At 32.7% G+C, this 11,954-nt stretch overlaps 1 protein-coding gene across 3 annotated transcripts; it reads left to right on the top strand.

Annotated features, from left to right (window-relative positions):
* Nucleotides 1–591: 591 nt before the first annotated feature.
* On the top strand, nucleotides 592–7,747 carry LOC115993015 (beta-glucosidase 46-like). 3 transcript variants are annotated; one of them, XM_031117283.1, is made up of 13 exons: nucleotides 592–614; nucleotides 1,506–1,694; nucleotides 1,794–1,860; nucleotides 1,948–2,006; nucleotides 4,317–4,392; nucleotides 4,758–4,832; nucleotides 5,027–5,114; nucleotides 5,227–5,479; nucleotides 5,594–5,709; nucleotides 5,829–6,084; nucleotides 6,165–6,267; nucleotides 6,345–6,465; nucleotides 7,328–7,747. In XM_031117283.1, exons 2-13 carry the CDS (start codon nucleotides 1,539–1,541, stop codon nucleotides 7,551–7,553), a joined length of 1,596 nt encoding a protein of 531 aa, XP_030973143.1. In that variant the 5' UTR covers nucleotides 592–614; nucleotides 1,506–1,538; the 3' UTR covers nucleotides 7,554–7,747. The 3 variants fall into 3 exon arrangements, with proteins under 3 accessions (XP_030973143.1, XP_030973144.1, XP_030973142.1); XM_031117284.1 differs by lacking the exon at nucleotides 592–614 and having other exon boundaries at nucleotides 948–1,694; nucleotides 6,357–6,465; XM_031117282.1 differs by lacking the exon at nucleotides 592–614 and having other exon boundaries at nucleotides 948–1,694.
* The last annotated feature ends 4,207 nt before the right edge of the window (nucleotides 7,748–11,954 follow it).

The raw sequence follows: 11,954 nt of genomic DNA, 5'->3' as shown, positions 1-11,954 counted from the left end.
AGACTTAAAAACTCGAGTTCCATCTGGAACTCGAGTTTTAGATACTCGAGATGTTATTTTTCAAAATTGTTTTGAAATATGACAATTAACTAAATTTTTTAATATTTATTGTTATTTTAAAAAAAAATTCCAAAAAAAGGGTAAATATTATTCATAAAGAGAGACTGAGACGATGAGAGAGAGACTGAGACTGAGAGAGACTAAAATAGAGATGAAATATCTTGAAGTTGAGAGAGCAGGGAGGCCTGAAGTTGATGGGTAGCGCCGTCGGCACAGTGGCCAGGCAAGGAACCTGTTCTTAACCAAAATATAATAATAATAATAATAATATAAAATATGCAATGTAGTTTAAAATTAAAAAAACAGGAGCCCAATAACTCGTCCCAAGAGAAAAAGCTTATTTAATATATATTATTTTTAAATCTAATACCCCACTTCCAACGCTTAGGTGTTCTTCCCCAAAATAAATATCAAAAGTCACTTGCTCCTTGTCACAGACTCGGATTTTTCTTTCCTCCGCTCTCTATCTCGCTCAATCTTTCTTCTTCACAACGAACGAGACTACGAGAGTCAAGCTCCCCTCCAACCAAAATCAAGATCTTGTTGGAGGTTAGGTTAGTTTTTTTTTTTTTTGGTGAATCCGTGGGTTACTGGTTTTCTACCATCTGTTGGGCTTGATGTTGGGCTTGCCGTCCGTTGTTTTTTTGGAAGAATCTGTGGGCTTGGTGCTTGCTCTGTTACAATAAATTTTTTTTTTTTTTAGATTTTAGTTCAAATATTTTTGGGCTTTTTTTTTTTTTTTTGCTTGAAAGTAGAACAAATAAAATTTATTTATTTGGGTGTTCCTAATTTTATTAGGGTGTTCCTATTTTTTTTAAGGATAAACAAATAAAAAAATTTTAATTATTATATATAATTTTTTTTTTTTTTTTTTCAGTTCAGGGTGTTCCTGGGAACACCCTGAGACCAACGTGGCGTCGCCACTAATGTAGTTGATGTGAAGTGATTAGTAGTCCTAGGCTCCTAACCACTACTAACCACAAGTTACAGAAGATTTTTTTAAGTGCTTGCTACTTGGAAGAAGCTTAATTAACCGCCTTTTCTATGCTATGTAGTTGATGTGAAGTGAGCGATGAAAATCATTATTTCAAGAATAAGTCAATGAAGTAACAATAATTCATTATCCACCCAACTAATGATAGTTGCATGTATGGTTTAGTAAATTTCCAAACGCAACAATGAAGGGAGTCGGCTTTTGAGGGAGATATCACTTGTGTCCATTCAAACAGTGCAATGTGCCGTGTATATCTCATTTTGGCTGATGCATGACTATAAACGTCAAAGCCATCTAGATGCTCATTTCAGCTAATAATTGCTGTGTTCTTGTTTAGATACTCTTTCTGATTGTTACCCTTTGAACAACATAAATTCTCATTTTCTAAAATGATAGTACTCCATAATAAGTTCACTAGAGTAACTTTTACTTCTCTTTCTTTCTCAAAAAGGATTCATTTTTATTTGGAATAGCATTAATTACTATGGAGCTTTCATTGGTATTGCATGCTTTCTTTGTATTTCATATGTGCTGTCCAATTCTAGTGGCAACATGTGATACCATATCTCTAAAAGGAAGTACTGAATCATCTCAATTCCCAAGCAACTTCCTCTTTGGAACAGCTTCTTCTTCTTATCAGGTTTTCTTGCCTCTCTCTCACTTCTCTCAAAATTAAAGTTCATTCAAACATACTAATCACTAATTTTCAATATATTCTTATGTTTGATTTCATTTTCAGTTTGAAGGAGCTTTCTTGAGCTATGGTAAAGGACTTAATAACTGGGATGTTTTCACTCATATGCCTGGTTAGCATATGTTTCTGTTCTAATGCTCTTCAACACCCCCTTCCCCTTTCAATCTTTTCCTCTGATGGTTTGAGTTGTATGATACAGGTAAAATCATGGATGGGAGTAATGGAGATATTGCTGTTGACCAGTACCATCGATATCCAGTAACTCAAGTCCTTTCGTTGTTGTTGTTGTTATTATTGTTTGTATGAGAATGTTGACGATGAATTTGTTCTTAATTTGAATTCAATTCAAGCGTAGGGCCAGTGTTAGAGAGAGAGAGAGAGAGAGAGAGAGAGAAGCAAACACATGCTTAGCTATATAAAGTAAAAATGATATACACAATCCTGGTGAAAGAGTTATTGTTCTTCTATGATAATTTTTATACCACAACTTTTGTCACAATTCTGATATGGTTGATTATGAGTGGCTGCCTTCCACTTTCACATGTATGCGTTACTTTTTCCCCATCACTCATGGTTGATCATATTAGAATTGTGGCATTTGTCTAGAGACTTTCTCAGGCGCAAATATTGATGGGGATTAGAGCATTTGTATCAATTCATGCAAAAATTCCTATCTATTGAAGCATAAAAACTAACTTTTTCTAGCTATTTTACATTCTCACTTTTCAAAACATCCCACATCAAACTATCTTTTCTACTTTATATTAATTATAAAAATATTGATTTTTCTTGATTTTTTTTAATTTTTTATCTTTCATTACATACAAAAACCACCATTTACTATTTTCCTAAATGCAAAATGAATAATATCGGTGTAAAGTTTATTGTAGCAAATTTATAAGTTTACACAATTATACACTCACTAGTGTGAGTTATTTTTAAGCAAAAATATGTAATTTTACACATTTTTCTTCATGTGTGAGTCCTTTCATATTGATGTAGACAGTTGATGATGTTGACATGACAACCTCTCAGAAGTATGTGGCTAATAAAATTTAATTGATAAATTATGAAGCACACATATCATTGTCATGCACTTTTATCTTATTGTAAGTTCACATTTTTTAATTTAGAGATCTTGTTTGTTTTCTCATCTCTATTACCTCTTAGAAGTATGTGGCTAATAAAATTTAATTGATAAATTATGAAGCACACATATCATTGTCATGCACTTTTATCTTATTGTAAGTTCACTTTTTAAAAAAAAAAAAAAAAAATTTAGAGATTGTTAAGAGTTATGAAGTAATTGGGATCTTGAGTAGGTCACTTCGAGGGGACTTAGGTCTCCATTTGCACAGAGAGAGAGAGAGAGAGAGATATTATTTCTTAATGAAAGAACAATAGCAATTCCTTAGTCTCTTTATACATCTGATAATTGTAACTGCCTCTAACCAACTAACCAACTCTCCATCTAACTGACATTAACTAACTTCTGTTATGCACTACCTCACCATAATACTCTATGCACACTCACACGCATACACTTGCACAGATACATGCATACAATTCCACAGATATGCATATTCCACAATGTTACTCTATACACAGCCCCACACATACACTTGTACCAATAGATGCCTAATAGAGATCTTGTTTGTTTTCTCATCTCTATTAAATAAATCACGGTTCATTGAATTATTTGTGCTAATAAGGTCAGTTTTCAACCCCACTAGATTAAAGGGATTGGCTGATAGGAAAGGACCCCATGATAATGAGCTCACTTTAATAATGTAAAAGAAACATACTTTAGGACTTTTGTGTTTTAAAGAGATAAAAAGGCTTTACACCATCAAGACATGTAAATTGAAACTGTACATAATTTGAGCAAAGCAGACTCTACATCTGTTTTTATTGCAAATAAACTACTTACAGGAAAATTATTGAATATTTCGTAAGTACCATAAATACGTATTCTCTCCTCTTACATAAATTGTAGGTCTTATCATGAATTTAATTAGTGGGACCCACAATTATATGAGAGGGGAGAATATGCATTTATGGTATTCTAGAAGTATTCTATAATTACCCCTACTTAGAGGAGCTTCATTAGCAAGAAATGAAGTGTATTAATCCAAAGCATTTAATGGAGTTTTTAGAATTTGGAAAGGCATTGTCTATCTCTCCAAACATTAGAAATAGAGCGTATTTTGCTATTGTGACAGAACAAGGGATGTCCCATAGTACTGTAATAAGGCTTGTCAGTGATTTTCTAGGCTTTTAGTTTAGAGGTCCTGTTAACGGGTGCTATTAATGTATTTGGTAATAGACCATTTTAGAAAAGTTTTAATACCGCTTTTATAGAAAATATATAAAAGGTGTCAAAAAAGTCAATTGCTTTTTTCTTTTCCTATAAAAAATTTGTAAAAATATTTTCTAAACCAACGTTCTTAGGATATCCATCAAATTTTCTCATTGCTTAATATTATTCATAAGTAACTAAATAGTATAAACTATGAAAAAAAAAAAAAAAACCTGATCAATATGCTTTGCTATGCTATGACAAAACAGGAGGATCTATATCTCATGGATCTTATGGGAGTCAACAGCTACCGTTTCTCCATATCATGGGCAAGAATTCTACCCGGTAAGCTCTTCAATTTTTTAAAGGGAAAGACCTTCTAACTTGATTAAGGGAGTGGTATTTTTGTTAAACTATCGATTGTTCCAAAAGTTTCGGTAGTTTAAGCTTTTGGGTCAATCAGTAATTAACATAGTATCATGGCAGGAGCTCTTGAGTTTGATCATTGTCTCCTCCACACTACCTCTAATTTAAAATCTCATGTGTTGAGTCTCACTTATTAAAATGGAGTTTGAGCTCACATGTGAGGGGGCATGTTAGAATTATGTGTTTAAATAATTAAATTTATCATTTCATAATAGTTTAAACTTTTGGGAGAATTGATAATTTAATACTTTTTATCTCTCATACCTACCCTTTCTTTAAAGCAGAGGGAAGATTTGGAAAAGTGAATAGAGCTGGCATTGATCATTATAACAACTTCATAAACGCTCTTCTGCATAAAGGTCAATTCAACTTCCACGATTTGTATGTTCATCCAAGTCATTTTCGCTTTATAATCTACTCTTGCAGTTTTCACAAATGTGGCCTTTTGTGAACTCATACCACATTGTGACATAGGTAAACAAAATTTTCACTTACAAAGAAAGAAAACATATATTTCCTGATTTCCCTATTAATTTTCATATTCTGGTTTCAGGGATCCAACCCTTCGTGACATTGACTCATTATGACATTCCTCAGGAGCTTGAAGGCAAAAATGGAGCTTGGCTGAGTTCCAAAGCGCAGTAAGTGGCAGCACTCTCTTACTGCAGTCCTGAAATGGTTTACTTAGGCTATCTGTGCCTTAATTTATATGAGATTGGCTGCCTCTTATATGGAATAAAATCATTTGTTCAGGGAGGATTTCAAATATTATGCAGATATATGTTTTAGATTCTTTGGGGACCGAGTCAAGTACTGGTCCACTTTAAATGAGCCCAATGTAGTAGCGATTCGCGGTTACAGGACAGGTATTTACCCACCATGTCACTGCTCCTGGCCATTTGGGAATTGTAGCGGTGGGGATTCAGAGAAAGAGCCTTTTGTTGTGGCTCATAACATGATCCTATCCCACGCTGCTGTTGTCGGTATTTATAGAACCAAATACCAGGTAAATTAGTAAATGTCTTCCAAGTCCTTGATGCAACACTCTATAGGAGATATAATGAATGAAACAATAAAGCAGTTTTTTTCTTTACTAAAATGCTTCTTACTCAACATCCAGAAAAAACAAGGAGGTAGCATTGGAATTGTTATGAATGCTATGTGGCTTGAACCTATTAGTGACTCCTGGGAAGATAAGTTAGCAGCTGAGAGGGCTCAATCTTTCTACATGAACTGGTAAATAAATCATCATTAAATGATCCACAATTTAAAAACTTGTTGACATACTGATTTCTTTAGAACTTTGCATTCATAATAGAGGCACTGCTCTGACTTAATCTAGAAGTTCAATGCAGGTTCTTAGACCCAATTATACGTGGGAAATATCCAATAGAGATGCAAGAAATTCTTCAATCGGACTTGCCTACGTTTTCAAAACATGATTTGGAGATGCTGAAGAATAAATTAGACTTCATTGGCATCAATCACTACACCAGCTTCTATATAAAAGACTGTATATTTTCTCCGTGTGAACCAGGACCGGGAGCTTCGAGAACAGAAGGTTTTGCTTTACGAACAGCTAAAAAGAACAACATCTTCATTGGAGAGCCGGTATGAATATATAATCTCACTTGTCGAAATCACCACAACTATGCATTTTGCTAAATTACTAAGTCTCCATATTGATGCAGACGGCATGTGACTGGCTATTTGTTTATCCTCAAGGAATGGAAAAGATGGTGACATATATAAAAGAGAGATATAACAACATTCCATTGTTTATAACAGAAAATGGTGAGTGCAAATTAAGCTTTTATAGTCTCTAATAAATATTGGCTCTATGTGTTTAAAAAGTTGTTATATAATTCTAGCGTACCTAATAGGGTTTTGTGAGAAGGAGAATCCCCATTCCACCATGGAAAATTCAATTCATGATATCAAGAGAGTGGAGTACATGAACAGCTACTTAGATGCCCTAGCAACAGCAATGAGGTACTAGAAAATGAAGCCATCATTGGCACTAAACGTTTTACATATGTTTATGCTTTGTATTCTATCTTGTTTTGAAAAACAAGTAGGAAGGACTCACTGTTAAGGAATCTTATACTGTTTTGATGGGTTTATCAGTTTATGTACTATTTTAGCCTCTCCACTATATAGCTTAAGCTGTTAGAAGTGACATAACCTGCAACCATTTTGTATATTTTCCTCTGTGGTATTTTCTGACAAATTGTGAGATTTTCCCTTGTCAGAAAATATAAAGTACAGAGCTGATACCATGATAAAGTGTATGAGAAAATATAAAGGATAAAAAGACATTAAGAAAAAGAGAGAGAATGCAAGGAATTCATGTGGTATGGCCTTAGAGACCTACATCCACAAGAGAAAGATATGACATATTAGAAAAAGATGAGACATGGTTTTATATCACGTTAGAAAAGATAAAACATGGTGCTAATATAATGATAAAGTGTTTGGGAAAATATAAAATAAGAAAAATAAATATTATCATAGAGAGATAAGATAAAGAATAAGAAAGTAGGGAATTAATGTAGCTTGGCCTTAAAGACCTACATCTGTAGGGAAAAACACTTAATGGTTATATCTTTACCATATGAACTGTGTATTACAATGAACTTATAGTAGCTTGATAAGTATTTATAGTAGGCTAAAACTAGACAAACCATACACTAAACTAGGGTAGCACTATTTGCAATTTAACTAGGATTTCTATGCTTGAACTCCAAGTAGAATTGAACAATAGATTTGAGTCTAGTCAACCCGATATCTTTAACATTTCTAATGAGATGTTTGAAGGCCAGCTGATTTGTGTTTAACTTGGTAATATTATCAGGAAAGGAGCAGATGTGAGAGGGTATTTTGCATGGTCCTTGCTTGACAACTTTGAGTGGCTAGATGGATATAGCACTAGGTTTGGGCTTCATTATGTTGATTATGCCACTCTCAAGAGAACTAGAAGACTATCAGCGACTTGGTACAAAGATTTCATTGCTAACCATAAGGCACACAATTTTAGTGCTGATGGGGCACCTCAAGAGCAACTACTTACAAGAAATTAAAGCTGAACGCCACCTCAAACAAGCTGTGACAGAATTTTGTCTCTGACATTAGTCTGTCTGTATTGCTTGCCTATTCCTTTCTGGTGCAATTGCTATAACTTCGGTGCTTGCTAGTTTGTAAATTTTCTGCTTTAAGTGAACCTTGCATGTACAAGCAATGTGTAAATATCTTAATATATTTCTATTCCATCACGAGTGTTTGTAACTCCCAATAGAAACCCAAGCCTCTCCTTCACCACATAATGCTTAAAAAGGGCAAAATATCGTCATAAAAACACTTAAGTCCTCAAATAGATACAAATCAAGCATGCTTCATGTTTAATTTAACCACCAACATTGTTGGAGGAAATTTGTCATTGAACACGATTTTAGCAACTATTTCTTTAGTTGGCAAGTTTTTGAAACATTTGAGCAAACGAGCATCTCAAGCCTTAGAGGCTCGAGTTCAGTGAAGAAACTTGAGTCTCTCAAACTCGAGTTCTATAGAGCATATAGAGAAAGAAGAAAGAAGTAGACCAAGAAGCACACTTGAGGTTTAGAGACTTGAGTTCTTTCACTGGACTTGGGTTTTAGAGTCTCGAGATGCTTGTTTGCAAAATAATTTTGTAAACTTGACAACTAACTAAATTGTTCCAAAAATAATGTTAAATGACAAATTTCATCAACATTGTTGTCCCACCTTTGGATTTCGACCAAATTTAACCAGAAAGATTGAGAATTTCACTTCTTGCTTCTTGATGGGATTGAACCCTTCCCATTATTTAATTCAACTCATCATTTTCATATTTTATATCAATTTTACTTAATTTTAACTTCTCTATAATAGGATCTTCATTATTATCCTCCACAATAATATTGATTTTAGGATCTTCTTCCATAACAAGGCCTTCATTAATTTCTTCAAAAATCTCTATATTTTGTTCTTTGACTTCTACATAATCTTCAAGAACAATATTTTCTTCTACATACAGTTCTTCCTTTAATGGTAGAATATTTGGCTCTTCAAAATAATTCAAGTATAAACTTTTTGGCCAATAATAATCTTGTTTTGTATATGACGAAAGTTCTTCACAATTCAAAGAGGATAAAAGTTGATAGCAAGCATCTTTTTCATCCTTGGCCATGAACGAATTTTCTTTTTACCTTGTCTAATTCAATCAGACTGTATTCATTCCCACCAATGTAAGGCATACTCACTTAGTTTATACAAAGTAAGTTTAACTTTTCTCTCATAATAAATATTCTCAAAGTCAAATAAATCATCTAGATCAAGTAACCAATCATGAAAATCTTCTTTTAAAAAATAACCATTAAAACTTGCAATTATTCTATAAGGCCTATATGAAATTTTCTTAACAATAGGTTGCCCATGAGTTACCTCTCCGTTGTAGTTATCTTTATTGTTTCCATACTTCAACGACGCCATCTTAGCAAAGATATTTGTGAATGCTGGCTGTACGTCATGTAATACTGCTAAGTTTTTTGTCACTAGAATTGCTACCATCTCATACATTAGCCACCAGACCAGGATAAATCAGGCTCTGATATCAACTAATGTGGGATGCGGAAGCGTCAATAAGCATAACATGTTTACTTCTAGAAAATAAGAAACAAAACACATTTACTTTTGAAAATAATCTCGAATTCACAAAGATTCCTTGAATCCATAAGAATCCTTGAATCCACAAGGAGAAAGGGTTTGGAATCCACCAGAAAATAAAAAGACAAAGGTTTGAATTTTATTGATTGAACAATTATTAAAAAATGTTTACAGACTTATGGACCTATTTAAGGATTCCGTAAAACTTGATAGATAAGAAAATACATTCTAGAATAACAGGAACTAAATTTGACCTAAAAACATTAAAAGCACTTAAAAACAAGGAAATAATAATCCTAAACCTAAAATAACAAAAATTACAAATTAAATACCAAAATTAATAAATTACAATAATTAAATAGTAAATTGTGTCCTACATCACTTAAAAAAAAAAAAAAAATGAGAACTTCTTAATATAGTAGGAATTCAAGAGATTTCAACGTTAGGATTAGGTTGTAGGCTTAATGGTTTAAATGCAATTTGATGAGAGTATACATCTTGAAGAATTAAATTATTAGAATTGTACGGGTAGAATTTTTGCACAAATTTGAAAATTCATAGAGGGAAATCATATAAACATTAATAATGAATCAATATATCTAAATATCACATGCATGGAAGTTCAATGTCTAATGAAAATCATCAATTATGCTTATCATAAATTCACATGTACATATTCAATATATTTTCATATTCATATAAATTTAATATTCTAGCATACACTGCATAATTAACTTTAAAAAAAAAAAAAAAAGCGTTAAACATAAAAAATGGGTAGGACATGTGAAAATGGGTAAGCATAAAATTAAACATTTATCTATGTTAAGCATAAAATCAAACATTTATCATGCGATTTGTTCAAAACTAGCTAAGGGAGAGGATGAAATGTGTATGCTATTAAAAAATGGTTATGGAACATAACCAACTACCATGTAGAGATATAACATTAAGTACATCCATATTGTAAATGCATGGACATAGTTACATAACAACAAGGATTATCATACTTGTATTAGTTAAAATCAATTCCTAATCCTATAACGAATGGCATTATTCATTCATGGCAATCAAAGAGTATACACCATGTTATTAATATAAAAAAGCACTGATTCAAGCAAGCAAGATCATGGGAATAAGAGAATAAGAGAGAGATGAGAGAATTATACCCTTGGAGTATTTTTTTTGGGGAGTATTTGGGAGAGCTTTGGAGTAATTTTTTTTGTGTTTCTACCTTGTAGAATCATGTCGGAGGACTACTACATTAAAATATTGCATGTAATTATCACGCTTAGATTTATATTGAGCATCAAGGCCAAGGCACAGGTAAGAGCTAAGCACCAGATTCAGCTCCAAGTTTTACACTTTACCTAGCTTGTCTTTTATCCATGTCTCTTAGTTTTGAAGTATCAGCTTTGCACACTTGGTTGAAAGTCTTCTCGAACTACAAATTTTCTTGCTGCCTTCGAAAAGCTTGTACAACTTACATTTTGAAAGTTCCAGCTTTATGTAGTTTGGCGTAGTGTGCAAAAAGTTAGTTAGCTCTGAAGCAAGGCCTGCCTAAGATAGTTTGAAGCCTAAGACAAAAATTTTAAAGGGGGCTTTTTATATCTAAATATCACTTAAATAATATTTAATTTATTTTTTGTATTATATTTATTTTTTATTTCAAATCTATTATTAGTTCTTACTAATTAATAAGACTAATTCACTTTGGGTGAGCTAGTGATACTTACTATGTAGGTTTTATAAACTGACATGTCACAAATAAAAAAAAAATTATTCAAAATATTCATTTTTTATATTGTTTGAGTGGCACCAATTATATTCCCGCCAAACCAGTTTGTAAGTTTTTTGTCATAAAATTTGTATTAGTTTTAGTATTTTTCATTCACTTAATGCTGAATTGGTGACTATGTTGTATTTTTATTAATTCTTAATTTTTTTGTGAGTGGAGAAGATGTTAAAGTTACTACAAATTTTACTATAAAAAACTTACAAACTGATATGACATTTCAATAATAAAAAATGAGTATTGAATTACGTATTGTAATTTGTGACATGTCAATTTATAAGTTGTGATAAAAAAATAAGTGCAAGTAACTTACTATTTTTTTAATTAGGAAAAAAACACTTACTTACCCTTATTAATTTGGGAGCCTTTCTATGTAAGGGGCCTTAGGCCATGGCCTAAATGGCCTAGGCCTAGGGCTGGCCCTGCTCTAAAGTAGGGTAATCGAAATGGGAGAAAGTCTATTTTGTTGTTTTTGCATTAGTGATTTCTAACAATTCGAAAGTTGTTTTAAGATGCCCTTTTTCTTAGGATTTATTCAATTCTAGCTTTAGAAAATACCAAATTTTTGAAGCAATTTTTCATGAGCAGTGAGAAAATTGTATGCATGGAGGGTACTAAAACCTAATTTTGGACCATGTGTGGATGATTGTTCCTATTTTAGCTCACTTACTTTTTGGTCTTTCCAACTTCCATTTGGTTCAATTGAAATATTGTTGGAAAGCTTGTTATGTCTACCTTTTAAATATGATGTTTACTCTAGGGGTAAGGGCCCAAGATCGTATATTGGGCCTTGGACTTTATCCGAGAATATAGATAGGTCTGAGGAGGAGCAAATAATTATTAGACATTCCTAGTTCAGGTCCCATAAGTAGGGAGCAAATGAAAGGTTGTCCGAGGAGGAGCTCTTCCTCGGACTTGATGAATATAGTTCAAAATATATAATCCAACAATTAGAGTGATCTTCTAAGATGTTCCAATGATAGGGACATGCCTCATGAACATACGAGAA

Source organism: Quercus lobata, chromosome 5, assembly GCF_001633185.2.
Source record: "Quercus lobata isolate SW786 chromosome 5, ValleyOak3.0 Primary Assembly, whole genome shotgun sequence".
Taxonomy (NCBI): domain Eukaryota; kingdom Viridiplantae; phylum Streptophyta; class Magnoliopsida; order Fagales; family Fagaceae; genus Quercus; species Quercus lobata.
The sequence above is the reverse complement of the archived record's forward strand: the minus strand, read 5'-3'. Positions and strand labels throughout refer to the sequence as shown.